The sequence below is a fragment of the Lepisosteus oculatus genome, chromosome 5, assembly GCF_040954835.1.
Source record: "Lepisosteus oculatus isolate fLepOcu1 chromosome 5, fLepOcu1.hap2, whole genome shotgun sequence".
NCBI lineage: Eukaryota > Metazoa > Chordata > Actinopteri > Semionotiformes > Lepisosteidae > Lepisosteus > Lepisosteus oculatus.
The window spans coordinates 11,340,292-11,364,553 of record NC_090700.1 but is presented as its reverse complement, the minus strand read 5'-3'; the positions used below and the strand labels follow the sequence as shown (position 1 = coordinate 11,364,553).

At 35.0% G+C, this 24,262-nt stretch overlaps 1 protein-coding gene across 10 annotated transcripts in view; it reads right to left on the bottom strand.

Annotated features, from left to right (window-relative positions):
- LOC102696169 (protocadherin Fat 3) overlaps nt 1-24,262 on the bottom strand; it is a 202,811-nt gene that overhangs the window by 88,592 nt on the left and 89,957 nt on the right. For all 10 annotated transcript variants that reach the window (XM_069190096.1, XM_069190094.1, XM_015341579.2 and 7 more), the window contains one exon: nt 22,943-23,257. In XM_069190096.1, the coding sequence (XP_069046197.1) occupies nt 22,943-23,257 (315 nt within the window). The remainder of the gene's footprint in view (nt 1-22,942; nt 23,258-24,262) is intronic.

Genomic DNA, 24,262 nt, shown 5'->3' with positions numbered 1-24,262 from the left:
AAGATAATATTAAGGTGGCAACTTTTTAAATGTATTTCAACTAGATTTCAACACAAATGTATAAAGCAAAAAGAATTTCCCTTTCTCTTTAAGATGTAAAATTTGATTTAGAGATTAATGGGTTAGGTGTCGTTTTAAATTGAATAAACAACTACATTTCAATATTGAAACTATGAGAACTATAAATCATATTTTTGACACCACTGATCTGAGAGCTTTAATTTGAGCAACTACTATAATGGAATAATTTGGTCTAAAGAATGCAACCCATTAATGCAATAATTTTCTTTGCATTAATTGTAATCTTTTAATAGGTATACTTGCAAGTGTATATTTTCTCCAGACGATAAGCACTTTTGCCCAGAACTGGCTGTACAAAAAAAGTTTTTTGCATCTCATTCATGTTAGGATTGGAGGTTTACAAAATTCTCAAAAATCTGTAGTTTAGCAGGCATATTCCATTGAAGTTATGAAATATACACAAAGCATCTCAGATTTTAGTTTAATTCCTAATTTGCGCTTGGGACCTGACTAATATGCATACTAGTCAACAGCCAAAAATAATTATGATTGTAGCTCCCCTTTAGTGGTGCTCTCAAGGTTAAACACAATACTTGTCTAAACAAAACACAAACAACTGCAGCAGTTAAATGAAAATTAACTGTGTGCTTCATACCGGCTACCAACCAGAAACTAATAATCTCCATATGTTTCTTCTGAAGAAGTAAAAACTGGCACAAAGACAGAAAAAACAACTTGAAGCCACAAAGTCATTACAGAAATCGCTGTTATTATATTTTTTAATTAGAAAAAAAATCTGGTTATTCACAATACAGTGGCATGGAACAAAAAACGAAGTGACAGCACAACAACACTCAGGTTAAAACTGGAAGTATGAGTTTTTAAAAAAATATAGCAGTATTTCACTTACCTGAAAAATAACCCACTTTAATTTGCATACTACTGCACTTATCATGACTAAAAGACAGGCTGACATTTACACTGAACAAAGTGGATCCATTATAAATGATTTACAAAACATTTAGTAGTGTTTTTCAGAGTTTTATGAATCATTAACATTAAGATTTCTAGAATTATGCAGCAGTAAAAATGTCCCAAGGTAAAATGTTCTGTGAAAGATGTTTCTGGAACTTTTCATGCTGTCAGAGCTGATGCATATTTCTTTGGCAGAATCATTGCTCTATCTTTTCTCATTTCATCCTAAGTGCTAACACATATGTGAAAGCACTTTGAATCAACTGCAATGAAAGTATACCTTGCTGCTGCCTGGTTCCATGGCTACTTACAGCTTTGTGCACATGCATTTTTATCATTGACAGAGGTCAGATACTTTTACAGTTTTTTAGCAGCTCATTTGTAACAGAGAGCTCTCTGATTTGCACTCAGCCTGCAGCTGTTTTGGTTGCACGACAGGTCTTTTCATTTATGATGGGGACCACCAATGTCACAGAGCAGGAGGAACTGCTTCTTTTACTTTAATGATTGTCAATTTATCATTCACAAAACATAAGGGACAAAGACACTAGCCACAGCTAAGCTCAGTGGCAAGAAGCACCATGTGAGTGCCAATGCATACTCAAAGCATTCTCAAAATCTGTGTCCTTTCATTTCTGCAAACCAAAACTGTATTTTACAACACATAGTGTACTGGGTGTTATATTAAATAAAAACCCACAAACGGTGAAGTCAAAAACATCCATTTTCCCTGACAACTAGGATATGTAAATGTGGACATTGCAATTATGCGTATAAATGAGTAAAGTAAGTGTGAAAAGCCAGGATAGTTTGCATTACTGTACCCCCTTCCTAATGTCTTTTTTTCTGTAAAAGCAGGCTAATAAAACCAGACAGAAAAATGTAATTTCAATTTAAAATCTTTATTAAATAAGTCATCAAATAAATCTGCCTTTAGAATATGACCCTCAATGCATAATCAATGAGAAATAAATTGAAGTACTTTAGAAATGTGCATGTTTCACTGGAAATTAATAATTATGCAGCTCTAAATAATTAACCTCTTTGAAAAGACTGTTATGGTATAAAATGTTAAAAGGGGTGAAAAAAAATACAAAATGTATTTGCAAGCATGAAAGGTGGACACACCAGATATTAATCAATTACATACTGGTACCTGAATTTAATTTATCATGTGACCCAGACAACATGACTTTCCTTCAAACCTTCTGGTAAGAAAGGCGAATAAAATGGTGAAATTGCATTACAGTTAAATTTATTTGCTTAGCTTCCCAAGCAAAAGTCACGCTTATATACTGTAATACGCACATAAGTAAGGTGTTACAAAACGTAGAGCTAATACATAGGACAAGTACGCTGATGTCATTTATTCAACTGCAACTTCTCTGCCGTTTTGCTGTTTAGTTTTCTAAAACCTAGATGTTTTTCAATATTATTGGTCAAGAATCACTTTCCCGTTAAGACTTTGCAACATGTGGCAAATTCCCAACCAGGAATGCCATCTCTCATGCGTACTAAACGGTGAAAACAGGATGGACCAAGATGGATGAGGTGGTGTTTTCTATTACAACATGGCAACGAGAGAACACATGGTGCTCAGGTTAACGCTGATACAGTACTGTGAACAAACTAAACTTTGAACCTCTAGTGCATCCTCCCTGTGGGCTGGATCTGCACATTCATACAGTCAATTAGATATACGATTTTTACCCCTCTTCATAAAATATAAAGCCATCTTCATAAAAATCACATAAAACTATTTAGCCCCTGTCAGTAACAGCCAACAAGGCAAGAGCGCAAGAAGAACACTGGTGGAAAGAATAGGTCTTTAAATGCTAATGGTAATCCCCCCTCAAAATAAAGATAATTCTACATGATTAAACTATTACATTTCTCTGTGTAAGTGTGGAATGCAGAGATAGCAATAATAATTTATTTAACCAAACACCTAATTCGCCATGAAAGATCACAGAACAATTATTATGCTCCAAATATCTTTTGCCTTTAACACCACTTCTTTCTTGCCACCATTCTGTCCATTAAGATATACAGTATATTCTGCACATTTAAGCCATCTAAAATCTTTGAAATGGATAGCCTATTTAAAAAAAAAACACTAACTTACTTGGCACATCACAAGCATATAAACTCTTCTGGCCACCCTGAACTATTATTCTAAAATGTAGTGTAAGCAATATTTGAAGTTTAAGAGGAGCAGAAAGCTAAATGTATCTCCTGGGAAGAAAGTTAATGGAGCATACATGACAGTAAGCTTAGCACAGAATAAAATGCTTCTTTGAAAAAGTGCTGCTGCAGTTTTTGGGTGAGGAAACATTAGGCACTCCTTGTCTATGTCGGACTAAATCCATGGACCCTCAAAACCCACAGTCAAGCAAGACCTCATTTGAGGAAGGAACAATCTAAACCCATTAAAATCATATTCAAAATGAATAGGACAAGTACAATTAAAATATAAAAACAGTTCTATAATGTTTATAAAATATTTCAAAAGAAGGATTAAGCTCTGTTATACAGTAAATACTCCAAAAGCAGCTCGAAAGATGCAGGAGTCTCATTACAACTTGCCTTCCCCTTGCACCTGCAACTCCAGGTGAAGAGCAAGATGGGTAAAATCAAATCACTCCATCAGAAATCCATCAAATTAATTAAATATTATCATAATCAAATTAATTAAATTGAATTTGTGATGTGCACGGCAAAATTGCCTTCAGGTCCAAAGGGGATCTTTTCCTGTCAAGCCAGAGTATTTTACACATAAAAAAATTAATTACCTTTAATGCAAAACCCTAAATGACTTAACCAAAACAGGAAGACGGGCTTTGAAAGGCATTTTAAATAAAGTTCACGGTAAAACAATGTCTGTTATTTCACAGTTTAAAAGGCATGTTGTCCGAGGCATGTTGTTTAATGCCGTGGGCCATGATTAAATCTAAGATTAAATGTGTTTTTTAATAATTGCGGAACCTCATGCCCGAAATAAGCTTTACTATAATGGAAAACGTCAAAGGTTTGTGGCCGGCTTCATGCTTTTCAATACTTAAATGCAGTGATCGAGGGAGAGATGTAAAAAATGGGTGCCATGGAGATTGATCTTCCCACCTTCAGTCATGGATGAGGAGGACATGGATGTCAGCCAGGTCCCCTGAGATGCTTCAAATCCATGTCTCCCTGCTAGCCAGACTCTCCACATGCCAGTGCACTCAGCACACTACTGCAGAAAAGCTCCAGTGCAATTGGAATTAAATGGAGAATAAACTAATAAGGAAAATTGCACATGTAGTAAGTGCCTGGGCATTAATTTGATTACTTTATAAGGTTGGAAGGTCCAGTGTTAAAAGGAATGCTTGTAAATGCCTGAGCAGGAAAAGGTGTCCTTCATCTACCCTCGGGCAAAAGAACCCCTGCTATATTTAATTGAAAAGTACTTTTAGTATGAAGCTTAGCACACTCGGCTAAGAGTTCAGCTTTACCTTTAAGTGAACATTACCACTAAATACAAAGAAAAATTATACTGAGACTGGTGAGGATCTTAAAATTCCAGCTATCCATTTATTTTGCACTGCAAGTGAGGGATAGTGTTATAAGATTCAGCATTTTTGTACTGCCATTTACCAGGTCTTTCTTTAACCAATTCCTTCAAAGCAATGTACCGCATTGTGGGTGAAGATTCCCACGGAATTTCAAAACTGAGGGTACCCACATACTTACTGTTTATATACCTATATGGATGGGCACTGAAAAAATTAAGAAAATAAAATGTAGACAATTCAGTTGTGAGACTATAGCAGAAAAACTGTCTATTTTTATTTTGAAGACCATATAAAAAACCTTTCAGAAAGCACTGGAAATAAATTCTCCAGTTTCTCAAACCCTCAGCCTCTGACAGGTTGAAATCAACTCTGAAGGGGTTAGTGTTAGGATGTGTCTGATGTGCTTAGTCTTTTTGCATCACTGTCATGCAGCAACACTTTCATTATCAACCTTAAACCAATTTTAATTTGTGTTCTCAGTTGCTTGAAAAAGCTAAATTAATAAATCTAAAATATAATAAATACAGAATGTTCAAACATAATTACCTAGGACATGAAAGTCTTACAACCAAAAAGAAAGAATTACAACCAAACTAGAGAGGAATGCCTTTTACAGCTATAGGATTACACAAGGTCTTACTCCAGAGTATACGTACAAAACCCTAGAATAAATTATGACTGGAAACATGTTTTTAATGCTGGTCCTGGAAAGACCGTGTCTCTACAGGTTTTCCAGGTCTTCAAAGTATCAGTGCCTTAAGAACTGGGAAAAGCTGTTAAACTGGTCCGATTAAGCCAGTAATGCTCATGCTGGACTATAAACCTCACTTCACCTTCCAGGACTAGGACTGGTGACCTCAATATAAAGGATCTTTTTAAATTTAGTTACATACAGTATCTGGTACTGTGCATTCTCAAATACCGTACATAGTACATCTGAATATGTTGCAGTTAATTACTCCAAAATCAGGGGGTGCTATTTTAAAATGTTGTCAAGTACTTAACCTGGAAAGTCTCCAGTATTAAATTCATATAGCTCATATTAACTGCATGATGCCTTCCAATTAATATTTGCAGGGGGGACCTGTATAGCTCTAGAGTCGGTTTCACTCAGAAACACAAGAAAACAGTTCAATACCGTTTCTATGAAAAAGCATGAAGTGATAGCACACAATTATTTTTTATGAGATATTAAAGTCAGGGTGGTCTAATTTGGGCATTCAAATAAAAAAAAAAAACAACCCCAAACCCAACGATATGACAGTTTAATCAACACCTAGGGCCTGAAAAGATTGTAGCTCACAAATATTCCTCACACTATACCTCACACTAAAAGTCCCTAATTGACTGTCAACAGCAGCAAATGACAAAGTTTTAATGTGTGGTCATTTTTTTGCTGGAGATGCACTCCAGCAAAAATTTAAATTCTGAGCAGCAAACTGTGGGCAAGAAATGACATTCTTTACATTTCTGCATGCTGAAGCTTCTTGTATCCTGGCATTTTGGGATTAGTAGTTTGACTACTGTAGGAAGCTCTGCAGTGCAGCTTGTTTCACTCCAGACTGCCATCCTGTTGCATGGCTCCAGTACAGTAACCCTACATTTTGCTTGTGACCAGCCAGTGCCATTCCTCATTAGCTTCTGACAAGGTCATGAATCTTAGTGGCTCACTACAATTACACACCTCTAATGTGTTTCTGCATCCTTGGAGAGGTGAGGAGCTACTCCAGTAGTACCACAGTTGACTAAACATTTCCAGCTGTGGTGTGGCCACTGCCACAGCAGTAATGACCTCCACATACAGAGAGGAAAAGCAGTTTGTGCCATGCTGTTGCCTAATTAGACTCCGGCACAGCAGTGTTTCTAGAGTTCTGAAGCAAGACAGTTTTGCAATCATTATTTTAGAAGAGAAAACTATTTTCCTTAGAAGTGCCTAATTGATTTAAACTTCAAACCCCATTATAAATAAGAAAATTAGAAATATTGATACCAATGTGATTCTATTGTAATCATATTGGTAGTTGCATACATGAGAATTTTTACATAATATAACTACCCTGCAGTTTATGTATAACACATTGTTTTATTAATATTTTATATTATATATAATTATCTATATTAATATGATTTAGCATTTTTACTTAGCCCTGAAAAAGTCAAGGGATGTGAACAGCACAGCTATACAACTAATAGCGACAAGTTATAGATATATTATATCTGTGTTTCAGACTTCAGAATATGATGTCTATGATGTGGATTAATGTTTTAGTTCAAAGGTCAGCTTTTATTGAAACATCATTGTAATTCTGTTTTGTTTCCCAGCATCTGAAGAGAACCATATGATAAAAATAGAAATACTGGGAACAGAGCAAGAATCAAATTAGTGTACAGCCTTCACAATTTAAAGGCAAACTGGTGTCTGGTTTCATAAAATGATATCGCTACGCAAAGTGGTGGTTATGGACATAGGACTGAACCAAATGACTTTCAAAATGACTGAAGTGTGATACTGTAGCTCTCAGGTCAAAAATATCAAGCATTTCTTTCAAGGTTTGGGTTTATATAGGGAAAAAAAAATTTCTCTACACAAAAGTTTAACATATCAGGTTATAAACTGCCCACAGTACATGTTGTGGGAACTTGAACCGTGACTCTTATAGTTTGTGCTTCATGTTGTTTCTACAATTACCAAGGGCAAGAACTGAATCTTGCTCTAAATCCACTATCACAAGCTGACACACTGCGCTTCATCATGAGCCAGGAGATGGCAAACTCCTGAGATAAGCTGGAATCAGAGAGACAAATCCCTTTATTATACTTAAATTTCAGGAACACTATATCCTACTGACATTCAGCATTTGCCACTGGAATGCCGGCACTGAATCTTAAGAAATCAAATAAACTGCAACAGATATAGGGTCCAATGTTTGCTTTCAGTTTGTTCTTAATGGTGTTTTACTTATCATCCCCATGCAGCAAGTGCAAGAACATCATCAAACCCAACAGGCACATTTTTTATTAGTAATGGTTTCAGAAAAATAAATACAAATTCTAATATTTATGCAGTTTTTTATAACCAGAGCATTACCATGAACAGTAAAAGAATGAAGGACATTTCTATCTTACCTGCATACTAAGGAACACAATACAGAGCAATAAAATATATAACAAGTAGAAATTATCCCTTACACATCACTTTTTATGTTATAACACTGCACATAGTTGAAAAGAGATCAAAGGTTGTGGACTTTTGTGATCGATCCAATTTACTTCCTCATTCACTGTAGATATATGTGAGTTCAGACTGTATCACATGTCGTGGGCCTGGCACACTGTACCACCAAGGTATAATCAATATCTTTTTTTTAAATGCCTAATTTCCCACATTTCATATGCTAAATGGCCTTTTCTCATTTGTAACCTTTCTTGTGTTCTTATGTTTATATGCCCTAAGGTAATATTTACAGTCTTCCTGTCTTCCTTTGTTCTCTTTTACAGCTTCCAAAGTTTTGAATTGATATTGATTTTCTTCTCTGTCTTTCAAAGTTATCAACTTTAGGTGCAATATAATTGATGGAATTAATGGTTAAATTTCAATTCAGGTCGGGTGATAGCAATTGTCAGTCCAGTGTTTTGAGCATTCTTCTTGGAATCCAAAGTATCAGGTTGTCTGCATATTTTAGATGTCAGCTTGTATCCAGTGTCAGAAGAGCTAATGCAAGACTAAACCATTGGTTTAAGTCCCACTGTAGTTGGTAATGTGTACAGGACATTTGTACTGTGTTTCATCCCCTAATGTACTCTGGTTTTAGCTTTAAAAAGTCACAATTTGTCCACGAGCCAGTGGTTCTCAGTCTTGGTTGTGGAGTGCCCCAGTCTCTGTTGGAATTTGTCCCAAATGGGTTCTTAATCACCAGTGCTAATTTGGGTCTGTAAGTGACCTGTTTTCTGCTTTAAATTAAAAAAACACTCTAATGTGCATAACTTCCAACAACATCAGTACACAAAATAGTATGCGGCCTTTCCTCGACAAGTTGATTATGAATTTGCTTCCTTTACTCTAAGTAAGCTTTAAATAGGTGATTAATAGTTGTTGAACAGTCACAGGTGGGAATGACACTGTATCAGGCAACTCGCACATTGACTCACTTTTCCTTCTGCTTAAATCCAATTGGTTGTATTTCAGCTACGACCAACTGAATGCAGGCAATCTTTGCAACTCACTAATTAGCACAGGGTTCATACCAATTACAAATCCTATTCAGCTCTTTTAAGAACAGAAAGCAAATTAAAAAAAGGCCTCAAATAGAAAATCAAAGTAAATTAGCCTGTGATTAAGAACTCAGCTGGAGCAAAAAACAGAAGACACAGGGGTTACCCAGGGCCAGGATGGAGAATCATTGTATTAAACTATAAGATACTAGCAGAGTACTTGTCAGGCATGCCCGTTAACATTCTGGCAGGCAGGTCACACTACGTTTGCAGCTTGGCTTACATCCAATGAAGCACTATTTGTTCAGGTATTATTTCAACCTTCTGTTAAGAACAGATGTTCTGTAAAATAATTTAGTAGAACCTTAGCCATTAGTCAAGGCTTTCAAGCAATTCATATTTCTGTTTTCAAAGATATTTTACTGGATCTCCCACATTTGTACAGATGTTTGATTGGACTAGTTTGCTTTCACAGTACCGATTAATCTTCCATTTAATACCAAAGCTTTCTGCCACTTTCATATTATGTCTGCCTTCTTTAACTTTATTCTTCGATATTTGTCATAACTTTCTTCACCCAGTTTGAAAATAATTAGTTGGACAATCTGCTTGAGAAAAAGTAATGTCACATTGTACAAAGTATGACAGAATCAATTGGCTAATTAGCCAATGTGTCAATGACTATCTACATATTCAATAACAATTATTTACAGCACAAAACCATGTACTGTAAATGTTCTTGAATACCTACACTATGACTTTAAGCTTTAACTTTAATTTATAAAATATTAATCTTTTTAAGTTTCGTTTTGTGCTTATTTTAATAGAGAATGCAGGATGGAAAATGCATTTTTTCTTTGACAATACATTCCTGTAGTCAAAGGAATAAAATGCTCAGAATGTTGCTACTAATCCTACAGTAGGTCTCAGTTCTGTGCGGTGTGTCCCTTAAATCGTTTTATTAAAAACAAACATTATTGTGTGCATTTATAACCCATATTTAGTTAAAACAGACATTATTTAATTCATAACACATGACTCTGACTTCATGTTAGATGAAAGCAGAGATTTTTTTCCAGCGGAAGAGCTTAACTCAGCTTTATTAAGGCATTCTCAAATTTAGATTTTTCTACATCTAAACTAAGGATAAGCACTCAAGCAATTGCAAAGGATTAGCAGCTAGAAGGATCACCTGCTTCTTTAAGAACAATAAGAGTAGTAATACCAATAAATATGAAAGAGGATTTATTTATTTTTATGAACATTGTATATCTTTTTATACAACACTCATTTGTGCATTCTCAATTAATATATTTTTCTGTACTAGAAATTTGCATCACCATGATCATAATTTTTGTCAGTCAATTAATTTAAATCTTTATATATATTTACAGAACACATGAAGAAATATATAATGAAGGTCCCATTCATCTTTTCTTTTTTCAGTGTATGATAGAAACTGAATCATTAAAGATGAGAAAACCAGTTTATACAGTAGCTCTGGATCCAAATAAGACAAACCTAAAACTGGTTATGCATGTTAATGCATGTCTTTAGAAAAAGCAGAGACACCTCATAGACCTGCGTGAAGACAGAGCATGGTACAATATGTAGTTTTTATTCACAGACATTAAAAATACAATACAGCCTAAGCTGTTCATTCTATCTAACTTAAAGTGCAAAGATAAAACTGATCATTGATAATCAGACACGGTTGTGGATTTAGTGCTTACAGATATCCTGTGCAGCCAGGACTGAAATCAGGACATTTTCAGTGCTTTAAATGACGTGGTTAGGTGTCATAATGATCAACTGACTGGTGGAAGAATCCTTAACAATCTCTTTTCCCTCTGTCACTGTTATAAATCAAGCAGTTCTTGCCCTGAAGGACTCATGCAGTGCTTGACTAATGACAATGGTGTAAAAATGAGAAGTATGTCTGTTCAATAAACTTGAGTGAGAGGAGAGATCCTCCCTGGTTTCACCTCCACCTGTCATGCTCTTGGATAATTTAAATCTGCTTTTCCCCAAAGACCATTGGTAGAATGATCTCCCGGGTCATGGACGCTTGCCTTTCAATAATAGCTCTATGGTATTGGTTTCAGCATCTAATTGCATTCATTGCAGTGTCCAACATGCTTAAAAGAAGACGTTATGCATCTCCAGTTGCTCTTTGTTGCCTCAAGTCAAATAAGCATTGAATCCATATTGATTTTCATTCTCTTTTCCTTGAACGCTGGCAGTTCCACATTCAACAAATTAAAAAGACTAGGACAGACTGAAGATTTAAAGATGTTAGCAAACATTACATTTCCCACAAGCCAGTTCTATATAAATAAAACACCAGTAAATGCAATTTGCTGAAGGGTGAGTAGTGTAATATAACGATGCATCAAAAAATAATTGACAAATGTGATGCCTAATTGCCTCAGGGTCTGCCAAATTAAATTATCTAAAATATTTACAGTGTTAAGTCCTGCAATTTTATTCAATACTATATCTTCTCTTAAGATAATATTTGTCATTTTTATGAGTGTCATGACAAACGCAATATAAAATGACAACGCTCTGATCTGACATTTTATGTACATCTTGAAATGTGCTCAAGAAAAATACTAATTTGGAATTAGTACTTAATATATCATTTCATTGTGTGCTATTATGAATAGTTATTAATGGTATATGAATATCAATTCAGGACTATCTTTACAATGCCCCAGTTCTACAGTGAGAGGCATTAAAACTCAACAAACGCTATTGGTCCTAATACTAATTTCTTCCATTTTTAATGCTCCCACTACATATTCACATTCTTATCAAGTACAAATTAGTGTTGAGACAAGCAGCAGTAAAGTGCTATGAGAATAGCCCAGCAAGAAGTATAACTCAATACTGCAAGAAGTGATTCTGATTTGGTCCTGTTTATCAAATGACTCTCATGTAATTGGAGCAGAGCTGCATTCAGAGCCCCGTTGCTCCATCCCTATTAATGTTTGTGAGTAGGTGTTTTTTTAAAAATAAAAATAAGTGGAGCGAGCCAGCTTATTAGGTATTCTTTTTAGAGTTCTAACTGACATGGTCCTGTCACATTTTATTATCTGGTACATTATCTACTTTTAAGCCAATATGGCACGTAAAGAACATGTGCTTACTAGGTAACCTTTAGTGGAGGAAACATACTACTATCTGCATTCTCATTAATTTGCCAAACCATCTGTCAAGGTTAAAGGTGTTTAATTGCTGGGATATGATAATCAGTCTCATAGTGATACTGCAAGATGCAGCTGCTATCAATAGCTCTATTAGCATCCTGTTCTCAGTTATCCTAATAGTGCAAGCAAATACATTTCACTCAGTACTCCTTCAAGTAGTTCAGGTCTGATATTAACTACCCTGTGCGGTTGACTTCAGCCTGAAAGCAAGTCCCCACAAGGTAAAAAAGCTCAGTTACTCCCATGCAGTAAACCTAAACTATTTTACTTTTAGGCACCGCTGTGAAAGCTTCAAATTCTCTGCTTTGGAGCCAAAATTGAACACTCCTGCAGATTTAACCATGAGCTAAGACCTCCTCTATTAAGATAAGTAATGACTGTAAGCAGCCAAGAACAACGAGAAACCAATCTTTTAGCAAAATGACTCATGCCAGCACAGACTGTATAAATGGGATATTCAGGGCATTGGACTGAGCCTGTTTTTGTCTCCTTCAGCCATTCCCTTGGTTTGTTGAAATCCTTTTTGCACACTTAAAACAAAAAAAGGATCACAGACATTGTAAATCCAATCCCCTGCTTGTTTACTCATGTTCATCTCCCATGGTTTAACCATTTCAGATTTACTGTGAGCATAACCCCCTCTGGAGTCTTAAGGTATCTGTCTATAAACCAGAAACATATGAAACATTCAGGCTTTGAAAGAGTTAACTCTAATTACATGCACAATTACAATTCCATCTGTTTTCTCTTAGGCAGTTTTGAGGTTGAACACCCTTGAATAATCAGTGAAAATTAAATAACATGATAAACAGTCAAATTAATTTTCCTCTGTGTTGATGGGAAAACTACGATTGGAAAAAATACCTCTGGAACACAATTATCCAGCAGTTTATGCACTTATTCAAAGGTAAATTTGAAGAAAAGGTTTAATTAAGTCACCTTCTATTGCATAATCCTACTAATGCTTAATGGGGCATATTTTAAAAAAATGTTATATAAAAATAATGGTAATATTTTACTACATATGTAAAAAATATACACTCAGAACATATTTTCATGTGACTGTGTTACACATGCATGTCACTGGTAACCTAACTTTTAAATATTAAGTTAAAATCCTTGGAATTAAAACTGTATCTTGATACTGAAGGAAAGCGAAAGGGAATTGATTAAATTCAAATATTGTATCTGCAGTATCTTTTGACTTGAAAGAGAACTACCATAGCTTTTTTTAATGAGTATATGAAAGATGCCCCTCACCTGCCTGGAGAATTGTTGATTACCATATAGATAGCTTTTCAAGCAATCGCAACCTAAAAAATGATGAAGTGGAAATTAAAATTATTTCCCAACTCCGTTTACATGCAAAGTACACATGAAGATTACTGAAGAAAACACACACTGAATAAGCTAATCATTTGAAGCCACTTGGCAAAACATGGTGAGGCTTGCAACTCTGAAGTGCTTACAGAAAGCTGTAAATCACTCTCTATTGTAAGCAAATGCACAGTGATTATTGCTTTGCATCTTCAGAAAAAAAAAAGATTTTACTTCTCCAGAGTTGTATGGTCCATTAAACTGCAATGGACAGGAGAAGTGAATATATCGGAGTTAAAGTTAATGGTACAGTAAGAAAAGCAATGCATCTGGGATTCCTAGCTCCTGAAGACTGTCTTGAACTCAGTGCCCCATAGTAAGACATGAGGCTTTTTATTCCAGTTTTAAAGTCGTCCTTCAACACCGTTCTCCAGAGACTTGATGCTTCATTACTCCTCTAATCTTCTCCAGAAGTTTATTTCTTTAAAAAAAGGTTTTGTTTATTGCTTGAAAATACAGAACGCACACAAAGACACTGCTGGGGATATCTTCTGATTTAAGCTTAGTTAAAGCTCCTGATTTAAGTCAGTTACAAGAAATGGAGAATAAAGTGTAAGTACTTTGTTCTACCAAAAGGCTTTTATCCCACAATGTCTCAGATTGCTTAGCAGATCTTTATCAGAACCAACCTAACAATAATCGAAGGCACTGTACCTCTGCTGTCAAAGATTTTAAATGCCATGAGGTTGGAACCTTCACCCTTTTAACCACAACAAGTAGATAAAGTGGTTTTAAACTTCTCAGTCCTCCATGTACACTGCATTTTCTATGTTATACGAAGGTAGTTTTAGGTTTTATACTTTATCCACATGTTTGAGGCTAAAGACGCCACTCATAAAATGAAAGCATCTTAGTGTGTCTTACTCATAAGCACCAGCTAACACCACACTCTTTAAGTACAGGGTGGATCTGAAGCAAGCAAACATTGCTGTTCAGGAGTTCATGAAAGTATTAGCTGTAGAAACCCTATAGGAACAGCACTCTTTCCTAACATTCTCATCTATAACAAAAATGTTAAGTAGCACAAGATTTTTTAGGATAGTGAAACATCATGCAGTGAAATTAGAATCCGAATAGTAATACACTCAAGCATTCAAGAAAATGTCTAACAGATCACGTGAGAGGAATGCAATTGTATTTTTTGATTTTTGAAACAGAAACCTTTAAAAATACAAAATCACTCCTCCAGATAATGATGTAGATCCAATTTCAGCTCCAGCCCTACAAAATTAATCAATTTATAGATTCTTTTAGTCATAACTCTACTGGCATGAATATCAAGACAGCTCATATATGTGGTAGATAACGATGCTGCAAGATTACCAGATTACCATTTAGTATTGATGATTTAGTAAAAATCATCTATACTCACAATATATCCTATGCAATGTTTTGTCCTCGGTAATGTAAAACCAAAGCTCTCTAGTTAGAATTCAAGTAGAAACTGAAATAGCTTTGATCCATTAAACTACTGACCTGTCTAGCTATCTACATAAATATCTTTCTATCCAAATATATTTTTTTCAGTGTCTATCTATAATAAATTCCTTTTGAGTTATATAGATTATTTAAATTAAAATAGATCTTATATATATTTGAAGTGGACAATTATATACTTCTCTTGTGTTTAAAATGTCTATACTTTATGCTAAAGATTATATTAACAAGTAAGGTTTTAAGACTGGATGAAAATAAAATAACACACTGTGCCCCTGAACACACTGATTTCTAACTATTCTTTTTTCTGTCAGTCAGAAAGGTGCCATGGAGAAAGTAAATATGACAGAAAGTTGACACTTCAAAGTTGGCTGAAAGGCATGTATATGGTTATAAATTATTCTGTCACTCACTGCCCTCTCATATAATTTTAACACTTACAGCATCAATTACTGATTTGCTCAGTGAATTAAACTTAAGATGTTATCCTGTACCCAGGCCATAATTAAACTGCTAATGGCTTCGGTCCTGTTCCTTTGTCTTTTTAACTTGCGTTGTGTAATGAGTAAAAATGTGATGTGAAATACTGTAGAAGAAATATACAAAACAGCTCAAAATCAAAATTAAGGGCAAAATTAAAATTAAGCCACAGTTCAGACCCAATTAATACTTCATGCTTGCTACTTACCAGCACATTGTTATTGGGTAAAGGGAAGAGGATTCTTACAAGTAAAAAGTATCAAAATATCAAATCCATGGTTGACCATTAGTTACCTGTGTGAGGGTTAAAGTTCTTATATGGTTTAAAATCAGGTCTCTTGATTTTTCCAAAAAACTGAGAAAGTCTTTTTTTAAATTGTTTTGGCACCAATTCTTTCACAGGTATATGCTGGTCTCCTACTAACAACTAAGATTCCTGATGTTCTGTCACTCAGTTTGTGTATTTTTCTGGGTATAGTGCAACAGACTATTAATAACAAATATTAAGGTAGGATTCACAGAACTGGTCTGCAATTAGAAAAGCCTGCATACTGATTAAAATTACATGGGAGATGTAGAACATGTGAACATCAGTTCAAAGGAAAGAGCACGAATAAGTAATTAAGATTTAATCTGGTACTAGAGCGGAAATTGTGAGAGCATTTTAACATGTTTAAAGTCGATCTTGTTTCAAAATATATTTTGTCACAGAAAGATAAATGGAAAAACAGTGGGAAAAAAAATCCCGGGCATCTATTTATAACATGTAGCCTATTTTTCTGAGAATTGTAATTCAAGGCAATTGAACGCCTTTGTGTTTTATGTTCTTTGGTGAAAAAGAACTTAAGCCACTAAGATAAATCGTATTAGCTACACTGCAGCACGAACGCTGCCGCTGAAGTCGAAGCTCCTGCAATGCCATGATTTCAAAATAAAATAGAAAAAAAATCTGTCTGTATCTAACCAGACTACGCTGAAACAGCTAATGGCACTCAGGGACCAAATAAATGTCTCGCAGGTTCTAAAGCACTAGCCTTGCCCATGTATTCTGTACTTTGAACATTAGATTAATAGTGCTGACCCAGTTTCCTTAAAGACTTAGAACCTACAGTGTACATGCAAAAATCTAAAGCAGCTGGGTTCACTTGCAAGAAAGCTCACCATTACACCCATGGTGTGTTGGAAATTCTGAGCTCTGGTGAATTGGTTCTCATCATCAATAATTTTTGCGTGATGCATAATTTGCTACACACACATGTTTTTGAACTGTTGTTTTGGATCTGTTTTAAAAAAATTGCTATATTTTTAAACATGTTTTTAAATAAAAAATCAATGCAAACCTAAGTAAAAGTGAATTGAAAAAGAAATATATTACTAATGGAGGAAGCACACAGCATAACAGGGATGATGTGGCATACTGGAGTATCCCCACAATGTAGACTTTTGCAGTTTTTAAACCACTAACATTTTTCATACTATGGTTACTAAGTCAACTGTTTACTGTGGTATGAAAAGCACAATAACACTGTTTCTATGAAAGCACGGAGTACACCAGGTGCATGGTCCCTGGCTTCTTTGAAAGTATGGACTCAAGAAATTAATAAAATGAAATTGTTTCACAGTGTATATTTCTTTAAATATTCACTTAAACAGATATATTATAAAAATCACATTGTACCGTGGTATGGCGATAACTGTAGTGGGTGGTTAACCTAAAACTCTTCAGCTCTCTATGATACTAAACACAGAGGAAAATGAATGTAGAACAGTGGTGAAACTAAAACAGCAAACTGGAAAAAAAATTTGTATATTACAAATTGAATATATTTTAAAGAAATGTATTATTTTTAAGCATCCATTGCCAAGTAATTTCTCAAAAGATTTCAAATCACCAACTGTATGTCCTATTTTTAGTGTTAACTATTAATGCACACAGAAACCTCACAGTATACTCCTTCCTCATACCTATTGTTCACATATACAAAAAATGACAGAAGAGTAACAGAAATCAAACAGACTGCTGTGGGTCTAAATCTGAATGATGCACTGCTCTGAAACAATATCTTATTAGTATTAGTGGAAAGACATGCTGAACAGCAGAACTAGAGATTACTTACTGAAAGTATGAAATTTATTTTAAAGCATTTCAAAAAAGGAATCTACAAATAGAGGTTAACTACCATACTCTTGGTTTATCTTTATTCCATTTATAGTAAAGGACGTGTAGTAATTTCCCATCAAAGAGCCACCTTAATGTTTGTTCACACAAAAACTTCTATTTCCCATGAAGCATGATGGCTGATAATGTTACAGTTGTCAAGAATATAGCACATTATCAATCTAGTCTAAAAGACTGTATACAGCAGCTCTATGATACTTTAATACACATCTTCCCAGTGACATCATCATTATCATCTTATCACTGCAACGTGTTGTCACTTGAGAATGTGCCTGCAGGAAGGGTGGCAATTGTGATACCAAAACCAGATCAATGTAACACCATGTAGTCCAGCTGCCATCAGTTACTACAAGTGGAATTCTCTAGTGACAAAACACTTCCCAGACCATCTATCGGTCTGTTGTAGACAGCAAGTATCATATTGTTCTGCATATGTGCACCACACTTGCTGATGTCCATCAGGGTTGTTAACATTGATTGATCGCTAAAGAATACTTGCTTCGGCTGTTGGTAAGTTCCCCTAAAGTGCTGCTCAAATATACCAACAGCAAAAAAGAAATTTTCTCTAAATATAATAATAATTCCTTCTGGTATATTTTCAAGAAGACATTCAACAGATTAAATCACCTTATTCCTTGTGTCCAATTACGGGTAAGGTCTCTTGAGCATATCAGTCATGAAAGACCAATGAACATTATTCCATATAATTTTATCTACATTTTCATCAACATTTTATAAACAATTAATCAACATTTAATATTCATATTCTTTATTATTTTAAAACATGCATGCATAAAAATAGTGATACATTCTTTTGATGCTTAGTATTTATATATATCAGATAGCAATGCATGATAATATTGCCAGTAGAATCAAGTCAACTTCAGAAGATATGATCTTTACAACTACAGTCAATGGTTTTGACATGTTGGGTATTTATTTGAACACCATAGATAAAGATAATTAGACACTCAAGGTGATTGTATTCTCTGCACAAATTGCTGTCTACTTTTTCAATCAAGTAATCTGCTGAGGAGGCCATTAATAAAACTGCAGAATTTACAATTTCCGTACATCATCTGAAATGGCACTAAACAGTCTCTGTATAGTCAGAGGAAAGTGCACAAAACTGTTAATTAACACACAACTTTATCTAACTGGAAAGAAGCAATCACCAATTAATGAAGTGAGTTAACCTTATTACTAACATATTAAGAGACAAGCCAGTAACAAGTAATTATTTGTCCTTAATTGCAATTCACAGCTTTGGGAGGTATTTTTTTAAAAGTTAAACTGGTTCTTAAGACACTGGTATTATGCATGGAAGCCAATTTTATTAAGTGTAATAATACATACTATACAATATACATCACTTCATAGTTCATTGTTCTACTAATACTTTAGAAAGTGGAGTAAACAACTTGTGAAGATTATACACACAATATAAGGAGTACAGTATGTGTTCATTAGGAAATGTATTCAGTACAATAAAAAAAGTTATAGTGCTCTTTCATTTAAATTTTTTGATGTTATGTTTTAGAAGATAACATTTCAGCACACTGAGACTAAAAGGCATCAGGACTGAAGATGTTACAATTACACCTATTATTATTACAATTACACCTATTAGATTTTCTAAACCAGTTCTTTCTAATACATATGCCAGAGATTCAGGTTTCTTAGTTAAACCTAGTACCGTGTTAGCTCTTCAATCATGCAATTCACCAATTACATGGAATTAGGAAAAGAAGGGACATCATTTACATCTATTTTTTGTAATAACATGCATGGTAGTCTCTTCTACCCAATACATTTTTACATACCAAATATGCTACTTTTAGTTTTCCATGTTTGTATTAAAGGCATTCAAAACAAAATCAATTATTTATGTAATAACACAATTTAGAAAGAGACTAACATCATGTTATTGTCTGACCATGTTTTATCTTTTACAACTGCAGCAGAGCCAGGGCCCATTCCAGACACTTACTGATACTGACACTTCCCCTGGACAGGACACCAGTCCATAGTGCAACTGATAGCTGGAACAACTGAATTATTTTCTTTGGTTCAGCTGTTGAACTTTCTTCATGTGTGAGCAATTATATTTACGTATAAGCAGACCTTAATAAGAAACGTATGCAAACTCCATACTGACTGGAGTCCGAGACAGGAATCAAACCCAGAACCCACTGGGTGTGACACAGAATCCCTAGTTGGCACATTACTGTGCCACCTCACAGAATAACAAACTAGGAATATTGCACTAACTGGAAACATAAGAAATCCTTATGGGAGTCCTGTAAGACTCATGGTAAGACATCTGAGTTTATACTGTAAATGCACACAGGTAATGATGAAATGTGTTAGCTGTGAGTGTAAGTATTTTGTTATAAACATGATTGTATCAGTTTTACCCTTTCAATATCTTTCTACAAACATTTGGATATATTTTCTCCATATACTGTATAATAAACATCTGGGACAAAATCCAAGGAGTGAGTTTTGATGGGATGGATATAATCACCAAAATCTATAAATAAATATGTTTCCACAGTGGAGTGTCAAACAGACTTTTTGATAAATAGAGCTTTCTGTACTTATTAGCTTCTTAATTCACTTGCTTTAAAACCCAAAATGACTACAGCTTGAATTACTGAAGAGCTAGTAATAAAAATTTAATCAGAGTTCCAGCCTTAAAGAATAAAATATTTAGAGATTACTGCCAGAGAAAACTGATTCTAGAGCCAGTGGAATATATTTTCAAAATCAGAATTAAAATACACAGGGCTTTAGAAAGCCCTTAGTGGTAAATGTAAAGAGGATTTAGCTAAAAGAAGGTTGAATTTTAATTCTCTAACATGCTACAAGAAAGTCTTAAGACATAGCCTTTGACTTCGTTTTGAAAAAGTACAAAATGAACAACCTGAATGGCAAGGTAGCCGCTATGTGGCTATTAATTATTTGCAACTTTCTTTACAACTTTTCACATCTACACTGTGTACTGGCATTCCCAGCTTTCTCACAGTTCTACTATGCATATATTTTACTTTGCCGAGGTTTTAACCAATTTGTATCATGTTTTACCATACATGACAGTGCTTTACCATGCCTTTATTGTATGCTTCTTGTGCTTTCCCAAACTATCCTGTGATTATACCATGGCATCTACAGCATTGTATACAATATACAGCAGCACTTAACGGTTGTCTTGGACAGAACAGTTTTAATGTCATTTGTTAATTCTAAAGAAAAAAAATAACTTTGCTACAGAATATTTCCAAACATAGGCTTACAACAACCACCACACCAAATTATCCCTAGCTTGGTTGTTTTTTCCAAACTCATTCTTCTTAATGACAAGAACTCCCGTACATCTTATGTTTTTTACCACATAAACACGTGATGTTATGCTCTGTCTAATTCGATAGCTGCATATTCTAATATAAACTATATCTGGTGGAGTTGCCTTTTGGCTATAGCTGCATATCAAGCATGCTATGAATTAAAAATGTATTCTGACTGTGAGCAATCATACAGTACTTAAACAAAGAACATTTTCTATAATGGACAGCCTTAAAATTGATTTGTTACACAAAGCTCACACTCCCCTAAACGACAACCTGGCTAACTTGCTCCATCAAAAACTGGGCAAATTTTGATGTATGTTATTTGTTACAAGTCAAACAACATACGGTGATTTACTAAGGCTTCAAGAGTAGTTGGAAGAAATATATCACTAATGGAGTGTATTTTTTTAGCTTAATCTAATCAAACATGATTTTTTTTGTTTTTATTATTTATGTCCCGTCAAGTTCAATTGTCTTTGCAATGGAAACGATCCAATATAAGAGCATTTTAACCATTAAAATTAACATTGTTACTTATGGTAGTCGTACAATGAAACAGTTAAAAGCTGAATTTTATCTAGGACTGTCCAATCCTAACAAAAAGACTACGGAAAAAAATCATTACTCTGATCCTCTAGACCAGTGGTTCTCAAACTGTGGTACGCGTACTGGCAGTGGTACATGGCGTGCCGCCAGGTGGTACGCCAAATGACCCTGGAACTGTGTTGTGTGCGCTGAAAAAATCAGGACGGGTTTTCATATTTTGTATTTTTATACGTGTCGAATACGCAGCCTACGTACTACGATACAGTGCACGCTTATACTTCAGTGGACACAAGAGATATTCTGTAATTCTATACCACTCTATAGGAATGCGTGCTATGGACGCAAGTGACCAATTGTATTTAAAAAAAGCTACAGTATCTCCAGCAAATAGGGAGAAAGGAGAATGTGCGTGATTTTGGAACAACGCCAACGTTGTAAACACAGGAATGCATAGAAATGCATGCTACGAACGCTGGTAATCTTGTGAACACAAGGAAAGCATGAAAAATAACAGAAAAATATTTAAGAACTGTTCTAAGTTAATTTGAGAAAAATGCACCGAGCGTCTCTGTGTTTCTCTCCCATGCGCATGAAATAAGTACTTAAAATAAACACTGAAATAAAAACGGAAACGTGGAAAAATGCAAGCTTGCGGATTGCTAAAGCAGGTAAGCCCCACACTATTATGTGTGGAGAAAAAGCTGCTGAACAGCTCGACCTGCTGCCCCCCCTGAAAGACACAGTCTTATTGACAGTCTTATTCACAGAATTATTGAAATGAAGGATTATATCAAAAGTACGCTGACAGAGCGCGTTAAGATGAGCAGATGTTTTTCACTGCAATTAGATGAGTCTGTAGTCGATTTGGCCAATTTGCTCGTTTACGTTAGATACGAGTTTGAGGGTACGTCCTGTGAGGACTTTCTGTTCTGTAAGCCGCTACCAACAGGAACTACAGTAGAGCACGTATTTCAGCTTCTGAATGAATTTATCGAAGAGAATGGCATCGATTGGATAAAATGTGTCGGAGTTTGTACAGACGGTGCTAGAGCAATGACAAGCCGACACAGCGGTGTAGTTGCACGAATTAGAGAGGTTGCTCCAGAAATTAATGGTTTCATTGCAACATCCACCGCGAGACCTTTGCCGTCAAGAAAATGCCTGACGATTTAAAATCTGTTAGACTGTTGTGAATTGTATCAAGGCTCGAAAAATTAATTCACATCTGCTTTGCTCAACTAAACAGGCTCACCCCTCTCACTGAAATGGTGCTTTTTTATTTCTATTTGTTGTTGTTTTTTTTTCTGTAAAACACTTTGAGAAGCCACATTTTAATATATCAAACAAAGTTTATTATTATGATATTTATTATATGTATGTGTGAATGTGTGTGCACATGTGCTCATGTTGGTCATTGAGACTTTCTAGGGTTCCTATGAGATGATGACTTGTAGGTGGTACTTGGATGCTTTGGTTGGATTAGGGGTGATACTTGGTCCAAAAAGTTTGAAAACCACTGCTCTAGACCTATTTATTTAGTTGACTCACTCTACCAATACATTACTGTAGATAGCCACAAGGAATCAAACCAAGAGCTCTTACCTGTCTTGGCGTTTATAGCAAAAAAGTTCTGCGGGTTCCCACTAGAGATTCTGTAAGTCAGCTTGTCTCCTGAAGTGGAGTCAGGATCCTGTGCTATTATCTGTATCACCGACACATCCTTTGGGGAATTCTCCATAACTGAAGGGTAGTAAATGGGTTCGGAGGTCAGAGGCGCATTGTCATTCACATCCTCCACTTGAATGTATATTTCGATGGCAGTGTACAAGGGCACAACACCATGGTCAGTGGCATAAACAGTGAGCCAGTAAGAGTCCTTGGTCTCACGATCCAGCATATCAGTGGTGTAGATTATACCTGTCAGGAGACAAAATTCACAGTCTTTTAATTCATTTCTCTAAAGGGTGTTTGGCTTACAATCACTTACTGTATGGCTTTCAAAACCAACATTATATACTGCACTCTTTAGGTTAGTATAAAGAATTAATTAGCATGTGCAAATTTAAAAAATGAAGAGAACCTGCAAAATGCAGCAATATGAAAACAAGTTTGCAGAAGCCAGCTGGATATGGACAGCCAAAGTCAGATTTAAATTAAAAAAATGTAGAGAATGTCATACATCAGCTGCTTATACTATATTACAGTATTACATTTTTTGCTTTCAGGATTGCATTTCAATACATCTACATCTTTCTCTGAGACCATGTAATCAGTATGAATCATTAAGAGTAAAATCACAAAGTGTGCAATGCATTTTACTATAGTAAACTAGCTGCTATTAGTTTTAAAAATTCAAAACCTGAACAAAATAAGTACAATACAGTATAATATAATGATATCCCAGTATACCCTAAAGGGTGAGAAAGAGGAATCATAGCACAGTCAATGTTATAATGGAATCCTGTGCCTGAAGACTGAAAATTTTATTCAAGCTGTTTTGTGTGATGGCATGCAACAGGTGGATGTGAATCTTTATGTGCAGGTACAGTATCTCTGCGTGATCAGTAGCACAACTAGAAATAAGACAGCTTTTTCCATTTCAGAATTTAAAGATAATTAGGCTTACTAAAAAATATCAGAAACAGACATGGCAGGTATAGAAGATACTGTCTACATATAAAAATACTGCACAAAATACTGGACATAAGGCACAGAGCATTATGCAGTGTTGTGCATTGTTGACAAAAATAAAAACAGTAATATCAGACAGACAGCTTGAGTTACTGGTTCTAAAGACAAAGCAAACTTCCCCTAGACATTGCAAAACTGGATAGAGAAAATGTTGCCTTTTAACACCACTGCTTAAGAACAGACATGCAGTATAATATTTAAATATATTGATGAAAACTAATCTCTAAAGAA